At 36.4% G+C, this 18,922-nt stretch overlaps 2 protein-coding genes across 7 annotated transcripts; both read right to left on the bottom strand.

Moving 5' to 3' along the window:
• Positions 1-20: 20 nt before the first annotated feature.
• On the bottom strand, positions 21-4,649 carry LOC131336095 (EID1-like F-box protein 2). 4 transcript variants are annotated; one of them, XM_058371756.1, is made up of 3 exons: positions 4,481-4,649; positions 1,664-2,438; positions 21-290 (listed from the first exon to the last, which is right to left on the bottom strand). In XM_058371756.1, the coding sequence occupies exon 2, from the start codon at positions 2,427-2,429 to the stop codon at positions 1,683-1,685; it is 747 nt and encodes a 248-aa protein (XP_058227739.1). In that variant the 5' UTR covers positions 2,430-2,438; positions 4,481-4,649; the 3' UTR covers positions 21-290; positions 1,664-1,682. The 4 variants fall into 4 exon arrangements, with proteins under 4 accessions (XP_058227739.1, XP_058227740.1, XP_058227741.1 ...); XM_058371757.1 differs by having other exon boundaries at positions 4,518-4,625; XM_058371758.1 differs by lacking the exon at positions 21-290 and adding an exon at positions 1,189-1,263 and having other exon boundaries at positions 4,481-4,614.
• Positions 4,650-6,124: 1,475 nt separating this feature from the next.
• LOC131336457 (uncharacterized) lies at positions 6,125-10,105 on the bottom strand. 3 transcript variants are annotated; one of them, XM_058372311.1, is made up of 3 exons: positions 9,922-10,105; positions 8,610-8,671; positions 6,125-8,469 (listed from the first exon to the last, which is right to left on the bottom strand). In XM_058372311.1, the coding sequence occupies exon 3, from the start codon at positions 8,433-8,435 to the stop codon at positions 6,549-6,551; it is 1,887 nt and encodes a 628-aa protein (XP_058228294.1). In that variant the 5' UTR covers positions 8,436-8,469; positions 8,610-8,671; positions 9,922-10,105; the 3' UTR covers positions 6,125-6,548. The 3 variants fall into 3 exon arrangements, with proteins under 3 accessions (XP_058228294.1, XP_058228296.1, XP_058228295.1); XM_058372313.1 differs by having other exon boundaries at positions 6,125-8,438; XM_058372312.1 differs by lacking the exon at positions 9,922-10,105 and adding an exon at positions 9,666-9,875.
• Positions 10,106-18,922: the final 8,817 nt, after the last annotated feature.

Genomic DNA, 18,922 nt, shown 5'->3' with positions numbered 1-18,922 from the left:
CTCTAAGTAGTCAACTGATCTGTAGTAAAAGATGCATTAATTATTCCAAATCCCAATCAGACATTAAAGGTTGAAGTACATATACATAATGCAATACAACGTACACAGAATTATAAGGTTTACAGTAACAAATTCCCAACTGAAGGATGACGGTAAGAAAGCGGTTGGCCGTAGCTTTTTTCCGAGATGGGGAAACAACACACTTGTACAAGTCTTGATGTTAATAAGCAACGGTGGTTTTTATGTCGACCAGAAGAAGTAGCGGAAACACCATTATATGTCCACCTTACCTGTGACAGTAATAGATGCAGCATCAGATAACTAAATATTTGCAGTAATTCAAAAACTGACCAACCAACAAATATTTATATTGCTGTTCAAGAAAAATTATTTGTATTGGAAGGAAAAAACAGTCAGCAGCAAATAATTTTCAACACCAGAAAGGTAGAGTACAACACTGTTTCCACAAGAAAGATGGTTGTACAAAGCAACTAACTCTACACTTGTCATCACAATAGTGATTAGCCATAACTAACAAACCTAAAAAGTGGAAGGCCAAGGCTACTAAACAAAATTTGAAGAAATGCTGAAGCAGCGTAACGAGTGGCAAGCAATCGTTCAAACTTCAAGCAAGTGGAAGCAAAATGACGGGGCATGGTCCCTCTCAAAATGTGTCCGGTAGCATAGCAACTGCAGAGCTTGCAGCATTACCAGGGCCGGAGGGCGCAAGGACTTCAACGAAAGCCGCACCCTGAGGGGTCAATGGATATTGCGTGTGCTCCACTTGAAAGTCAACAAAAAGGCCTACAATACGCCGATGCCTCCTGTGGCTTCAGCATTGCCTTTTCAGCCATTCAGTACCCCTTACGTTTGAGAGCTCTGTCAGTTTGCACCACTTGAATGATACTTCCTGTGGTTACAGAATTCAACGGTGACCAAGCAAAACTACCATAGAGTATGAAAAAACCTTATGTCAACCACTGCAAGGTCAGGTCTTCTAAGAGTATAGTCTAGTTTTACTGTGCTCATTCAGGAAATGGAGGAAAAAAACATAATTGCCAGATCAGTAATTACATAGAGGATACCCATTCCTCTGCGGACCTCCCAAACCACACTTGCATATTCCATGCAATGGGTTCCATTTTCAGAGATCTCTCACACCTTATAAGAACTGGGAAGTAGAATGACTAAGAACTGGGAAGTAGAATGACCGACTCTGCTGTCGCTATCTTATTGGCTTAGGCTGTGTGAAAGTCTGTCACCCTGCTGATGATCCATTATAAGAAAATCTCATCGGCCAAATTTATCATATGCAATATGGTTTTCCTACTTTTGTGGGAAATATTCTAGACACTCATTAAGCATAACAATCTAACTAATTAAAAGGATGAAAGTAACACAATTCCAAGAGTAGCTCAAGACAGATAACATGGCGTTCCACTTTCATCGTTATATGAGAGATACGGAGAGGAACCTTAGAAGTTAGTGTTCATTTATGAAAGATTTTGTGTAGAGCTACAAGATAGACCCTTTCATCAAAGAAGTTGCAATTTGAGGCAGTATATAACTCATTTCCAAAGTATCATCAGCAATTAAGCCTATCGAAAGACGCAAAGAAGAAGTCAATGAAGAAAAGAATTTTTTTTTTTTTTACTAGATGTACCTGGGTTCAGTTCCAAGTATCACTCCAACTCAGATGCCTCTTCTGAGTCAGACAGGGGCAAGAGAGTGCAAATCCCAAGCACATGCCCGTTGAGGCACACGTAATACTCGATACAATCTTCATAAGCACCTAACCTACAGCTAGCACTCTGTGGCACCATTTTCGCTTGCAGCATGCTCCACAGCTTTGCTTTACAATAGGGACACACCTCTGTTGGATGAAGCTTTGCCCGCCTTGTTATAAGCATTTTCCGAACCTTTGACACTGCAAATGACTTGAAAACTCCACGGAAAAAACCCACATCTCCCTCTTCCCCTTGGTCAAGATGTTCACAAGGATCAGACACGTACAAAACATCTGTTCTGCATTGCGGTAAAAGAAAGCTTTTCCCAGAAGTCCTAGAAAATCGGGTCCTATAAACGAAGTGGCCAGGAATATGAATATTATTGAACAAGCCACCCTTGGTGCATCCAGAACAGTAAATGAGTAGCTTCCCAAGAGCCCTCCAGTTTCCATCAACACTGTGACTCCCATTAGACTGCAAATCAAGCATCATCTTAGGAGCTCTTGCCTTGCAAAACTCCTTCCAGAGTACTCTTTTAGCAACATCTTCAAACCATTTGCATGCACAAGAAAAGGCGGCTATGAACTTTGGATTCCAGTTCAAGTGCTGAAAAATAAGGTAGATTACATGCTCGTTCAGGTGCCCTTTAGTGCATGCACAGCTGGCTGAGTGTATGCAACGAAACTGCTTTGATATGATCATTGTTTCCACCTAGGAACATCAGACGAGTTAATATCTCAATAGCTGCTTCTGTAACAGAAATATACAACACAAAGTCCACAGGAAATTTAAGTAGACACAGGAACTTTTCAGACTGATGGACTTGGTTAGTTGGTTTATCTCATTCGATGCTAATCAAGAAGTTGGGTTTGTACTGCTTAAATGAATGATGATGCGTACTCAATCTTAATCAAGTGTCACTTTCAGTATAAGAGGTACGTAAGCTCCAAGAGCACACCGGTACCTTATTTCATTACAATCCTCCCAGCTCTTTTAAAATCAGAGGACAATATTTAGAAAACCAGACATAGCTTAAATGAATGTTGTGTTTCACATTGAAGCCAAGTACACAGTATGAGCTTTTGGATATCTTCCGTACAGCGGTTTATTGACTCGGTCATATGAAGCCCTATATTAGTGATACCGGGGCTGTTTCTGGTTTAATACGAACTGTAAAATATACCAGGGATTGGAAGTTCAGAACACATCTTCAGCGAGAAGAACACAGTTGTTTCAATGTGTCAGGGATGATCACCAAAGCAGAGTCAGAGACTTATCCAACTTACAATTTCAAAACATCAGCAGACAAACAACAATTCTACAACTAACAGTTCAAGTAACTTTGATAGCATCACCATTTGGAGGAGGTACTTCCTTCAAAACTTAATGCTAAAACTTTGAAAGAAAAATTATCGTTGAGTTTTGAACATTTATTTTTATCTACTATACTTGAGATTTGAGAGAGTAGCATGCACGATATTGTCACCTTAAGGCTTCAAATATAGTTGGTTCAAACAAAGTCTAACAAATCAGTCATATGATAATTGAACTAACACATGAACTTTAAGCTTTAAATTCCAAGGATGGATGTTACGTCGCGGATATGTTTCTGCTAATCTATAAGGGTTCGTTCTACTCCATTGGCACGTGGCAGTGTGATAGTCAAATAGTTTACAATCTGTCCAATTTGTTAACAAGTAAGAGTGCTACACCTACAGCGTCCAATAACTATGACCTCGTAAACAGTGGCGTACAAGCGGTGAAGTCAGAATCTACACCGTTAATAATACAATCTACCGCTTCAATACACCATACCATAAACCAAATCACACTTGGGGTCCAACATCCAACACCGGTAGACGATGAATATAAACCACCAACATTAATTCGTAATTCATATGATACATTGATAACAAATTAGATCACTTTCTTGCTATTATGTTGGTAAACACCTTCGAGCAGATAATTTATCCCTCTTATGCCTTTCAGTAACCTCAACAGTTAAAGATCCACAAAACAATTGGCTAAACCTGTATAACCAATGGTTCTACGAAAACACAATCCAAGCAGGGAAGGAGCCATGCATAGGGTAGGGGTGGCCAAATAAGAGGATACTGAATTAAAATTAGGAAGAGACCAATATAAATATGTGAAGTTGATATGTAATATACAATTCATCTGTCATTTTCCAATATTTCTTCAGACTCGACAATATTTGTTCAATTTTTCATGTGCAAATTTAGTTTTGCATTCTAATATATTTTTCCCACTTAAAAAAAATGAGCACGGAACTTCACAATATCATGTTCGTATCACTAGCATTTTTTTTTTTGTCGAAATCTGCCCTCCGATACCAAAATCCTGGCTCCGTCCCTGAATCCAAGATCCACCCTTTGTTCAGTTTCCAAGTATCAAAACTTGAATAAGTAGCAACAAGCTGATCCCACTAATCAGCAGTTTACTAAACCCAAATCTCCACAAAATCAAACCCCCCCCCCAAAAAAAAAAAAAAAAAAAACAGAACACTTTACTATCATAATCAGCACTAACATGAAAGTAACTAACAATTTGCACAACTATTTATCCACCTCCCAGATATACAACTGAAGAAGGCCCAGGTCGTGAATCACTGGCAATTAAAACCCTAATTTCTCACCTCAACCCAGTATAATAAACAGATAATCCAGTAAAACAGAACAGGGGTTAGGGGGTTTTGCAGGGGCAGATTTCAGAGCAAGAAAGTAAGAAATTACCAAGAAACATGCAAGAAATGCTGGAAAATCCTCTTACTCCATAGGGGTATTTTCGTTCAGGAAGAAAGTACGGATGATGAACTGCTCTGCTTGATTCCAGCGATTTACAGGAATGGGGAGTGGAAGAAAGGGGGACGGGATTTGGTTCTATGTATCTAGGACAAGAAAACAAATAACTACTAAATTTAGAAAAAATTTATACTTATTCACAGGTGACCAACAAATATGACAGACCAATTCTATATTAGAATTGGATTCAGCAGGCCGGCAGTGACGTGGCATATAGCGTTGGGATATTTCAGGGGGACCCACTTTTCTAGTTTGTCTTTCAATTAAGTGGTTGTCATTTAGTGTAACGGACAGCCTTGTCACCGGATACTTGGCGTCGCAGTCTTGTCATTTAGTGTAACAGAGAGTAATTTTCACATTCCACTTTTTATATTCACATTTCTTTTTTTTTTTTTAGTATTTAAAGTGTATGTATCTTTTTACTAAAAAGAAAAAAAAATGAATGGATGTCAAAAAAAGGAGTGTGAAGATCATTTTCCTAATCGTATTGCCCCTCTTAATAATTCTTCATGCAATCAGAAATTGTTGGTTCCAATTAAAAATATACTTCCCTTCAAAACATAACACTTAAAAAAAAATACTCCATATGATTTTAATTGTCCTTTATTTCTTTCTTTTCCGTAACTGGCAGTAAGAAATCATAGACGGCATTATGATCAATTACAGTATATGATACCCGTAATGATTTCGGTATCCCATTTTCATAAATATACACTTTTATTGTTGACTAAGGTGGTGTTCCACTTAACTTTTAGAGAAATAAGTTGGATTTATTGCTAAAAATGATTATTTTCTAAAATATTTGGGTAAAAGTAAAAAAATATGAACTTTTCTGATTCTTCTTGTAGAGACAAATCAATAATCCACAAAAGTTTGGTGCAAAACTAACAAACGCGAAAAAAAATTAAATAAGAACAAAAAATGCTAAAATTTAAGTGGAACAGAGTCTAAATACAATTACAATATACCCTTTGAATAAAATTCATGATTTTGGCAAAACTAAATCCGCAAATAAAGTATAGGCTATTTTTGTTCTATTCACCTAATGAAGACAAAAAGACGGATACATTTATTGAAAAAAAAAGAGTACGAAAATATCACTACTTTTTAGTATTTCATTGTTGTCTTTCATTTTATGATGTGATGTTTATTACAATATATGATATCTCATATCTGGTGACTGGTACCATCACCAAACCTTGCATTTTTCATTTTCCTAACTTCCCACTAGGATTATCAAAGTTCATTGGCCTTGTCAAAGTCTAAAGAAGCTTAAACCAATGAAATACAAAGTAAACACAAAAAAGCCACTTTAGGAAAGGAGGTAACCACTCTTAATTTAAAATTACCCTAAAGTTGAACTCAAGGCTTTTCCCATAACCTTGGTTTATTTAGTAAATCTACATTGCATTCATAAAAGTGAAGTGAAAGAAACAGAACATAGAGAGAGTTGCTTTTTTCATATGTTTTTAAACAAAGTTGAAGCACAAAATAGAACTTCCAATTTTTTATTTTTTTTTGCAAACCTAATCCTTACAAAAGTAATGTAACGTTAAGCTAAACAAGGGGACACAATGCCAAACAACCCCCAAAACAGTCACATTTCATAGTTCATTAAAAGGAAGACAACACAAATCAACCATACAAATTGTGTTGCTCTTTCTCTTCCCCTACCTGAACCAGATGAACTCCAGAACATAATAGTTTCCAATTCCCATCACAGTACAAATCCAACAAACTTGTACAAAATTCCCCCAGAAAAAGAAAAGAAAAAAACGCAAGATGCAACATACCCTCCAAGAACGGAAAGAAGCATGTCAAGAACAGTACAGGTGAAAGAATCCGAAATCAACTCAGTAATCCGAGCTTTCTAACCTCAAAAAAAAAAAATACTACTGTGTAATCTTTTGGAAAATTCACAAGCTTAGGTTTTCCCCCTACAATATCTTTGGAAAACCAAAGACGCGGGAAAGGAAGGACACCATATTCTCCACTCAACTCAAGGGACAGTTTGCGTTGAAGGTTTACTCTCTTGTAGGGAGATCACTGTTTCAAAAGCACCCACCAAGGCCTTAACCTTACTCTTCCTGCTTTCAACAAGCTTACTCGCCGTCTCCTCAATCACATTATTAAACAACCCCTGAGCATCTTTCTTTCCCTGCACATCTTGATGCCTCAAAACAACCTTTTCAGAACCAGGTTCAGTACCATTTGCATCACTCTCAGTTCCTCTCCTTTTAGAGCCTGTTTTCCCAACATCGGATTTGCTATCTTGGCTTCTCCCCAAGACTAATCCCCTCCTGAATCTGAGCCTCCTAGGAGTGCCATTCTCTGACTGAGGGTCAACCACCATTCCCCTCCTGAACTTCAGTTTGGACGGTTCACAATCAACAGAAATACCCACTTTACCCTTTCCCGGCGTCCTCTTGTTATTCCCTTTTAAACCGGGGAGGGTACCATTTGTATCACCTTCAACTTCTTTCTTTGCAAAGCTTCTTTTTACGACATCTGATTTGGTATCCGGGTTTTGCCCCAAGACTCTTCCCCGCCTGAATCTGAGCCTCCTCGGACCATCATTCTCAGATTTAACCTCAACCACCTTCCCCCTCCTGAACTTCTGTTTCGCAGCTGAAGAATCTTTATCGCCAGAAATACCCACTTTTCTACCCTTTCCTGGTGTCCTCTTGCCATTTCCTTCTGGAGTTTCTACTTTGTTCAAGTTAACTGTTTCAGTGCTCTCTGAGATGGATTCATCTGTTTCATCCACTTTACTATCAGTATATTCTGACTCCTCTTGATCTTCTTCCTCGTGAGATGACAAAGCTGGAGATTTCGGGAGTGAGGAAGACTTGGCCAATGACAATTCTGGAGATAGAGGAGAATGAAGGGTACTACCATTTTGAGCACATTCAAGAACTTCATTCTCAGTTTCAACCTTTATAACATGTAAGGTTTTCTCTGAGACCTTCTCATTGTTTGATTGATTGGGTTCAGTTTTCCTAACCCTGTTCTGGTCCTTCAGAGGAGACGAAGATTTCGGGCTTTTGTGTTTTTTGACATTTAAGATCACAGCTCCATTGTAAGAAGGTTTAGGGAAAAGTGAAGCCTTGGGGGTAGCAACTACTTTCTTCAAAGCTGCTATAGAGGTCCCTGTCTTTTTGGCTCCCTTGATTTCACTGTCTTTTCTACTATTCAAACCACCTGAAGTACCAGGGGAAGTTGATGGCTTGGACATTGTGGCTTTAGGTTTCACGGGAGCCTTTTTTGCAGAAACAATTTTCTTCCCATCTTTTGCTATTTCCTTCTCATTTGATGAAGCTTGTTTCGAAGACATTTTGACTTTGTTTGATAGCGATGAAACTTCCTGCTTGATGACACTGGGGGAATCAGCGGAAAGTGCTTTGGAAACTGGTGAAGGCTTGGGCTTGACCTTGACCACCGCTGTCATCTTTCTCTCAGCTGAAACAACTACAATGGTGGGATTCTCCCTCTCAGATGGCAGTTTTATGGCTCTTTTGGGAAAAAGACGCCTCGCCTTCAGTTCAACTTCATGTTTCCTTCCGTACTTGCAGAAATCATGGCAAGAACCAGAAGAAGCTCTGAGATAATGGGGATCAAGACTTTCTCCACTTTTCGGAGAACTTGCTTTTCCAGTAGAGTGCCTTGCTGTATTAACCATTTCACGGAGAGAACCAGTAGAAGCTCTGGTATGACGTGGGGAGATATTTTGTCCATTGTTTGGAGGCATCTCTTTTCCCCTAGAAGCCCTTAGGTAATCAAGAAACTTACTTTGTCCAGTGTTTGGAGAACTTGATTTTCCAACAGAACTTGTTCTTAGTTTACGTTCATCTGGCTCAATTACGTCTTGGGTCACTGATGTGGCCATTCACTCAAAAAGAAGCAAATGGAACAAAAATACCCTGAAAAGCAGCAAAAAATAACAATAATCCTTATGATGAAAGATAGCAGGGCAGGTGCAAGTGAGATTAAACGCACGAAGAACAATCTCCGCATCACCAAAGAATTGATGAATTAAGATTAACTGAGGAAGCCTACTCACCAAGATCTGATCTGGTACTAAATCGCGAATAATTTCAAGCAAAACCAACTGCACTAGATGACCTGAAAACAGAAAGAAAAGAAAGAGAAAAACAATTGGAAATTACATACGCTTCTGGAAATCGGCAGAAACTGATAATCAAGAAATTCCAAATCGACTGCTTCTGCAACTTATTTTAGTTTACTGGCAAACAATTTGAGGACTACAATACTTATTACAGACAACTTTTTTTTCTTTTTCATATTGTTGCTTTGGTGCATAGTCAAATTTGCATATACCTTAGCAGAAAGGGCTGCCAGTCGGTCAAGATTACTAGGCCACAATTCGTAGCTTATGGCTTCCCAATGTAACAAAATATGATACTTTCTAGAATTCTGCGGAAGTTTTCCAAGCCTAAAGGCAATAATTTTCTTCCCCCTGAATTTTGGAACCAACCATTCCTTTGCATATTATCATCCATCTTCAAACATCTTTTTTTCAAGAAAAGTACACACTAAAAAGTAAAAAGGGCAGAATGTCCTAATAAGAGAGTGACTGCATTTACATCAAAGAGCAAAATGGACCCCTATTAACCAAATAGCTTTTCCTGTCTAAGGCATACATTAGTCTGGCCTTTCGATACTCAACACGCTATATCACAAATTAGAAGTCAAGAACTGGTTATTATCGCACAAGTTCATTTCTAATCGCTTGCAGAAAAAGCGATGCAGTTGAACCATCGTCATTCATATATTAGGTGCAAAATGAGTCCGAATAAAGGGACAGCCGGACAGATAGGAGGAAAGCATTCCACCATATTTTCAATAACAAATCACTTCCAAATTGGCCTTTAGAGTATGAACCCAATCTAAAACAGAAGAGAAACGCCTTAATATCTATTCTGATGAAACAATCTTACAAATTGAAAAACACCCTTTTCAAGAACCTAAATCAATCAAATCCAGAAAAATTTATGCAAAGAGAAACCAATATCCGTCTAAATTAATAATCGCTCCAATTTCTTGTTAAATTAGGATAAAAACCTCGCAAAAACCACCACATACAATAAGATCATACCCGTTTTTTCCTTTTCGGGAAATCCGAATACCGAAAAATCTGCAATGATTGAGCCTTTGAAATGAAGAAAGCTTCGAAATGCAAATCAATCAAAACCCAGAACAGATAGATAACAAATCAAGCTCCAATTCTCAACAAACCCAGATTGGAAAACATAGAAAAAGGAAAAACCCATGTCTTCTTATTAGATAAGAACACAAAACGGCTCTTCCGCATTTAATGGAGGAATGGGAGCTGAAAAGGCAAAAACGCGTACCTTTCGATTCTCCCTCTTTGTTTGCTTACACAGAAAGCGACGAGAAAGCTAAAAGACAATGTGAATGAGGCCTGCTCGAGGATAAAAGAACATCCACTCTCTCTCTCTCTCTCTCTGTTTTTGCTTCAGAGATCGTGCAAGCAACGTAATAACGAGCTTGCGCGATCGTTCGTTTTACAGAATCTTTTTGGGGAGAGAGAGAGTCTGAATATATATGAGTAGTGCTACAAGCACCGGGGTTGATATTGAAATCGTAGGAACGGCCGATCCGAGCCGTTCAAAAATTTAAAAAAAAAAAAAAACGAGGAGGCCACGTATATACATATATTCACGAAAAAATGAGACTCGGATCAAACATTCTGCACATCTCGGATGCTGTTGAATCTCACGTAGGCCCCGTCAGTACCAATATCATTTTCGAATATATATCGCCTTGAACAAACTTTCACCAAATTTCTTGAATAAAAGAAAAGACTTTTGACCAATTTCTTTAAATGGTCAATCGACGGAAGGTTCCAAATAGTAGAAAGTCAATTACGATAGGAAAATCTGATTAAAAAAATTCTGATAGAAAAATCAGTAAAATGTCAATTTATTTTAGAAACATCAATTTTAAGATGATCGGTGACTCGGTGTTAGTGGCACACGCTAAATATTAATTATTTTATTTTTAAATTTTAGATATTAGTAAAAATTTAAAAACGGTATTGTACAAACTATCATATTGGAAATATATTATAATTAAATAAACACGTGATCATCCTTTACAAAAAAGGATGGAACCAAGGGGGGCCTAGTGGTGACAGCCGCCACAACAAAAAATTTAAAAATTACAATTATTATATGCATAAAAAAAGTCATTCGCAACTTATATAGTTTCGCCACCGTTAGATTTTTTTTCTTATTTTTGTTATATTATATACTAGTCTTAAATCTTTTTTTTTTTCAAGAAAGGAGACCCAAAAAAGTATTCCAAAACTAAATTCAATGGGCCAAAGTGATATAATATAAAGGATGAGGTGTAATTAAGGAAAAAAAAACTCCACACTTTAACCCTAAAATAACTTAACCTAAAAAATTAAAGTTAGTCTTTTTTCATACTCCTGTGCAAATGACAAATAGTATCATTTACTATAGTTTTTGTTATGTTATTTTAATTTTTTTTTTTGTAGAGTCGATGACTATTAATATTGTAATGCACTTTTTTTATTTTCTTAATATACATTTCGCCATTGCTTGAATAAAATCCTAGTTCCGTCCCTGTCTGCGAATAATAATTGATACTATCTTTTATCAACCTTACTTGTCGCCTCCCAACTAAGGTAAAAAGAGATGGAGATAATGATTATGTTTTCGCACAATTGACCCAACATATATCAAAATGTACCTTAATAGTTCTACTAAATTTTCTTACCTTTATTATTGTCAAACTCGACGGACTCCAGATATTTGACTTCATTACATACAAATTCTAGCTCCGCTCCGGAGTAGTAATATTTATCGGACGTACGTCTTTTGTCTATCACTACAACATGTCTTCTTTTTCTTTCTATCTCGTTAATCATTTTCGTTAATTGCCTCTATCATCATCGGTCGATTTATCATTTATTTTTATTTTTTTGACATGGATTTATCATTTATTAGTCTTCTGTTTTCAAGTCGATTACAAAATATTTTAGTGGTTATCCAATTAAATGTTGCGGGTCAAATACTGGTATAAATAATTTAATATTACGGATTGCGCTTTCCATATTTGATTTATACATATCTTGACTAATTAAATGCAAACTAAAATATTGTACATCCCATATTGAATTTTCCAGGTCCTGACCAATTAAATGCTCCCATAAAAATGGAAAATACAAAAGTATAATTTTTCTGTTCTGCTGAAGTTCTTATTTTTCAATTACTTAATTCTCATTTTACAAGATAGGTTATTCTTTCACAATACACGATCTTTAATTCAAAAATAAATACTTACTTGAGAAATATCTCAACGGAACGGGGATCATACTCTATTAGATACGTTAATTTGCATGGCAATAACAACTAGGGGTGTGCACGGGTCGGGTTCGGGCCCGAACCCGACCCGACTGATAGGTTATCGTTTTTTGTGACCCGAACCCGAACCGAAAGAGGGGGAATAACCGTCCGTGTAACCAATTTTTTTGGTCGGGTCGGGTCCGACCAAAACCGAAGTAATCTATATGAATTGGTCGTCTTTTGGTCGGGTCGGGTTAAAAAAAAAAAAAAAACAACACCCCAAGTCCCGAACCGAAAACTAATTTTTTTCAAAAATTGGACCCGTACCCGACCGAACTACATGTTCGGCCCCACCTAAAACCCTAGGGGCGGATCAGGTCGGGTCCGCCGGGACTCGGGTTTTTTGCACACCCCTAATAACAACTACTTACTACGAAAATGATTTTTCCAAACCTCAAGAAAATATCTCAGGCAGTTGGACGAACGGGCACATCAAATCATATCAATATAGTTGTAATGTTATTTATAGTTGATGTTACGGCTCCTGTTTTAATTGAGCTATTTGCAAATGAGCAATGGATTGGACCACCAAAATTAATCGAGATGCGCGTAAATTGATCCGAACACCTGAGTTATCAAAAAATATTCAGTGTTACGGACAAATTGTTGTGCTTTCGGGCTCTTTACTCTGGAGGGATGAATTATAATTGTGTGTTTCATATCAGTGTTTGAGTTAATTCGGTATCTTCTGCAGCAAACAATTATTTTGATATTCCGCTTGACCCCAAAAAAAAAAATATATATTTTGGGAAATTTTCAAAGTCAGCATATCATTTTTCTTAACGATTGTCCTGTTTGATAACAGTGATAGATGAGTGGGATTCGTAAGAAGATGGTATTAAGATTGAGATTGGTAATGAGAAGGGATTAATAATGAGTATGTTTGTTTGGGATAAAATTAGATGATGGGATTATTAATACTATGTTTATTTCCATGGGATAGAATTTGATTGATAGTATATATTTTCATTTTTGCCCTTATGCAAAGTAGCTTCCATTACTACTCCAAGGGCAACTTTGTATTTTGGCATCAACCTACTTAAGATTGGATTACCAATACCAAGTCCCAAAGGATATTATGAATCTCTCCTAAGGGCCTGGTTGGATGGAGTAAAAAAGGGAGGGGAAAAATAAGAGGGGGTATAAGAGAGGGGTCCACCCTTTTCCCCCCCGTTTGGCAATCCAATTTTTGCCCCCATTATTTTTTACCCCCTTTTAGTTTTCCCCAGTTTTAGGAATTCCCGGGTATTAATTTTGGGCTCCCTTTGAGCTCCCCAAAAATAAACCGGGTTTGGAGGGGTATTTTGTGGACAAAAATACCCCTCGTTATCCCCTTTCTCCATCCACTATTCAACCAACTTCTACTCTCTATTCTACCTAAAATCATATTTTCCATTTAAATTTATCCGAAAACTTCTTATTTAGTTTTAGGACTCTCTTCGGATGCTCATTGAAAGGCCTTAGAGCTAAAAATCCATTGTGACCATTTAAGATAAAATGATCAAAAAAATAAGATCTTCGCACTGGTTCAAACAGATTGAAAATTAGAGCACTTAATTTTTAACCATATTTTTTATAATACATCAACGGTGTAAAAATTAAGTGTTCCAAATTGCAATCCGTTTGAATTGGTGGAAAGATTTTAATTTTTTGATCATTTTATCTTAAATGGTCATAATTAAATTTTAACTCTGTGGCTCTCGTTGATTAGCCCTAAGAGATATTTGATTTTATGACTTTCTTAAGGCTAATCAACGAGAGCCCTAGAGTCAAAATTTAATCATAACCATTTAGGATAAATTGATCAGAAAACTAAAATCTTTCCACCGGTTCAAACGGATTGAAATTTGGAACACTTAATTTTTTTTTTTACAAAAATCAAATTTTATAAAAGAAAAATGTTAAATAATAATAGTAAATTAGTTAATTTGTTAGTAGAAATAAATATTACGGCTTAAATTGTGAAAGAATAATTAAATTTGCAATTACATATAAAACGTAATACATAATAATTTATGGACTGCACAAGGGCAAAATGGTCATTTGATAGCTTTTTATATCATCCACCCTCTTTATACCCCCTATTAATCTTCCATACAAACGAAATATTATTTAATCCCTATTCTCTAATACCGCATCCAAACAACCTACTATTTAATCCCGCATTTATAAACATCACATCAATGTGGATCATCTCTTATTAACTAATACCCTCCTACTATCTTATCCCCCCTTATTAACTAATACCCCCAATTTTTTCCCCGCGTCCAAACGGGCCCTAAAGGCCACACTACTCATCCAAGGGATTATTAGTCCGGATCCATTTGGGTTATCAAATAAGGGTTTAGGAGTCCCTTGGGATGGATAGTCCAATCCCAAGGCTTAAGTGGATTATCACACGGGGCCTTCGATTACTATGGAGTAAGGGAGGAATCCGGTTTCAACTCAATCTGGTAATTTGGTTCTAGGTTAGATGTGTCATCAGAAATCACATTCATATTTTTGTTTCTTCCGAACATGAAAATCATGAAAGTATGATATTGCATTTTATTATAATCGCTTTCAAACGTCGGAATCAAAGAGGTACTCAACGGTGAGCGAAAATGTCAACTTTTTTAGGAGTTATAATAGTTTCGCTATTAAACTGCCGCTTAAGCTGGGAACTCCAAAGCTAATTACTCCTACATTGAAAAAGATACCATTTGGACGGTGGATGTACGTACTATTATAATTGTAATATTTTTTTTATACCAAAGAAAGACATTGTGAGGCTCGAAGTGCCTTCATGGATTTGGTTACACAATGTCACTCTCTGTGACTACTCTAAAAATAATAAACTTATAGGTGTGATGTCGAATGTCATAAAAGACTTAATTGAAACCCTTCTTACCATCAATTGGTTTTAGTAGAGCTCATGAAAAAGCGGTCTGACAAGTGGTATCAGAGCCAGAAAGTTATGGGTTCGAGTCGCGGGAGCCTAATCATGAAGGAGGGATTGTTGGGCCCTGAGTGCCCCTATGGATTTGGTTATACAATGTCACTTCCTGCGATCGCTCTAAAAATAGACTTGCGGGTGCGATATCGAATGTCACAAAAGACTTAATTAAAACCCTTCCTATCACCAATTGATTTTAGGAGAGATGGTGAAAAAGTGGTCTGACAGACACGGAAAAATAGTAAAAAATAAAACCTGTTTTGGTTGTCATAGTAGTATCAAAATAACTTCACTTACTAATCAATGTTTCTGGGTCTGATCACAAATACAATTTTATTAAGCTTAACTTAAGTACATTCTAGATATCCCCACTTATGAACTAGTAATTATTATCTCAATATCTTTCCAAGCACATGTTTCTGGGTCTGATCACAGATCCTAATGTTTGTAATCTTCCCCTTACAATATACGGATAGTGGCGGACGTATAATTTGCAATTAGCAGGGCCCAAACCCCTGTATTTGTGTATTGATTATAAAAATACATTTTACAAGTATATATTGCTACTTGTGAGGACCAAGGGAGAGACAAGATTGTGCATTCGAAGATGCCATTTAAAATTATTCACACTACATAAAAATGATTGATAACTTAAATTATATACGCAACATAAAAAGATTTGATAACTTGAGACTTTTAAGAGTTTTTTCCATACACGCATAAAAAAATTTAAGAATATTTTTTTCATCAAAGGTACTTCTTTTTTTTTTTTTATCGGCACACTAAAAGGACTTGCAGGGAACAATTCCATAGAGTATTTCTAAATTAACTTGAATAACTAGTAGTATTGTAACGCCACGATTTTTTAAAAAATTTCGGAAGTATTAACTCTAAAATACATTGAATTTTATAACTACTAGGCTGCTATTTGTCGTTATACAAAATGTACATTAAAAAAAATGTATAAAAAAAAAATCTAACATTTTATTTAAATATCTTCAGAGCAACTCTAGTCTTGATACAGATCTCAAGCATACTCGATTTCCGCTTTTGGTATTCCTCCTGTGTCAAACAGCTCCACCATTGAACCCTGCACCCTTTGGCAAATTGATCGTCGAAGCAACCGATTTACCAGGATGCAAACGTATCCGTAAGTGATAATTCACCCAGTAGAATAATCTCAATCCTACCAACCCTTTACTCTACAATTAGCATTCAAAAAAATAACAATAATATCACGATCGTCTTTTTTTTTACTATTCATCATCTTACATGAAATCTAAGGATCATCTCTACGAGATCCTTTCCTCCCACATCCACTAACTACAACCGTCTCATTGGTCCACCCTTCCTCTTGTTTATCCTGCACTCGGGTCCTAGGTGAGGGCACCTAAGTCATGTACCGAGCATGTTCTCACTTAAGACCATAACAGGAGGATCGAGCCATCCCATGACGTATCGTACATTAGGGTCGGACATCTACTACTCCATGCCAACTATAACCGTCTCATGGGACCCATTTTCTTCCCCAAAGAGAAACTTCCCATGACGTATCATAAATTAACGTCTCACTAACTATAACCGTCTCATGGGACCCATTTTCTTCCTCGAAGAGAAACTTCTCATGACGTATTATACGTTAACGTCTCACTAATTATAACCGTCTCATGGAACCCATTCCCTTCCTCGAAGAGAAACTTCCCATGACGTATCATACGTTAGTATCACAACACCGGGCCCCGCAAGTAACCATTTCAATATTGGGCCCCATTGGTTACCCTTGCCATCACCATGGCTCAAATCACAATCTACACAATCACACTTTCAACACTTTATCAATTTTCATTTACTTAACATCGTCTACGTGAGTCACTACTCATAACCACCCAGTGAATCTAAATCTATTCTTGCATATACAACATGATACAATCAACAACAACTCAATTCATAACATTATACATTTCAATGAGATAACAAATATAACAATCGATATGTACGAATAATTGAACACACAAGGGTTTGGGTTGGGCCGATGCCTTTTGGATTGCTTAAGATTTTTATCGAATAATTATGTTCATCAAACTTTTTATTCATTCACCTGAGGGTTTAATTAATTATTTCGTAAGCCTAGAGCAATTTTAGTAACTTACTATTGTTAAGCTTCTATTAAATTAACTTTTATCAGATTTAAGTGCACTGTAATTTAATAGGGACTTGAGAGTACCTTTACTATCATATGAAATTAACATAATTACAAGTTTCGATGTCTACGTACTAGTTACTGACTTCTTGAAATTATTTTCTTAGTTTATTAGTTATAATATCAACATATATTTAAATAATAGTAGTGTAGTTTAATAAGTACATTCAATATTTTTATACACCTAAAATCTTACAGTAGTAATCATAAACTAATTAAAAAAAATATTGTTCTAAGTTAAAACCATAAGCTATTCATACAAAAGGAACCTTAGTGTAGTTAATGCCCACTGATTTAAAATCAAGTATGAGATCACTGTTCTAGTTTTCGGAAAAATAAAAATAAAGAGTAGGTTGTAGTTTTAAAGATTTTGATGCATGGATCGATTTGTTTTATTATGACAGTAAGTGATATTGGGATTCAATTCACATACTCACACAATACAATGACCAATCTGTAATAAAACACTCCATATGCAAACTGTTTTCATCCAGTACTTATATTTATTTTGCCGAGAAACAGAATATAATTTAGTTTAATGGGTTTTAATGGATGAGCTCCATTTTTAACATTAATATCTCATCATTACACAATACTAGGACTTAATATATTTAGGAGAGAGTAGGATAGAGATTAATCTACCTTAAATCCGGCCGAAAAAGCGGGTACTAGTTTGCGGACAATTTCAGTAAAATGAAAAAGACTGTGGCTGCGACAGCAGGGGACTTGGGGCTGACTCGAAATGATTGGAAGGTGGTTTGTGGATACTTGGAGATGTAGTGATTGATTGAGAACCTGAATATCATGTACGGAGGGATTTTATGTAGAAATCCGTTTCTCTCTCTCTCTCTCTCTCTCTCTCTCTCTCTCTCTCTCTCTCTCTCTCTCTCTCTCTCAGAACAATAGAATTGGGAGTGAAATAATATACTGGTGTTCAATTTTTGAATTTTATGTGGGTATGTACAATGAGAGAGAATAAGATAGTGAGAAGGTGAGATGATAAGTATGGAAGTGGTGAAATAGAGAAGGAGATTGAAGGAGAGGAATACTGATAATGATAAGAGGGATAGGGGACAAGTGCCACATTTGGTGGGATTTTCTTTAATTCTAATGTATGTGGACACGTGTATATATAGGGTGAGAATATATGTGAACACGTGTATGTATAGGGTGAGAATGTATGTGGACGCGTGTATGTATAGGATGAGTGAGAGAGAGAGAAGTGGAGAGTTAGTTTGAATAGAGTTCTAGTTAAGGTTTAGATAGGAAAGATAAGAGATGAATATGAATCCTTGATTCCCCGTATATCTAAAGTTTAAATATATGTCTTATACAATAGTGCAATTAATATCAATTGTACACATAATAATATATTTTAATTATTCAATCTAATTAGTTATTGAATTAGAAATTTAACAATATGAATTTGTATTAAAAAAAATTGGATCGAAAATCCGGGTCGTTACAAGTATAACGTACAAGAATATTTGAAATTGTGTAGGGTCTGTCTAAGCACCTCTTTGCGTCATTTTTTTTTCAACGGAAGAAGCATACCCATTTATAAAAGTCATATAACATTTACAGATTATCACCGGAAGACAGATAAAGTCATATGGCCATAACAGATTTTCACCCGAATACAGAGATACAGAGACACAACCAAACCCTAAAGCTAATGATATACAGGAAAAGCAAAGAGATGAAACTGATGTCTAACGCCTAAGCAAGAGCCATCGTTCATTCTACATCGTTATCAACAAGGATTGGCATAAGTGGAGTTATAGTACCTAAACACCAGACGCCTCGAGATGGTGGAGCTCCAT

The sequence above is a fragment of the Rhododendron vialii genome, chromosome 8a (genome assembly GCF_030253575.1).
Source record: "Rhododendron vialii isolate Sample 1 chromosome 8a, ASM3025357v1".
Lineage (NCBI taxonomy): Eukaryota > Viridiplantae > Streptophyta > Magnoliopsida > Ericales > Ericaceae > Rhododendron > Rhododendron vialii.
This window is presented reverse-complemented; position numbering and strand designations above follow the sequence as displayed.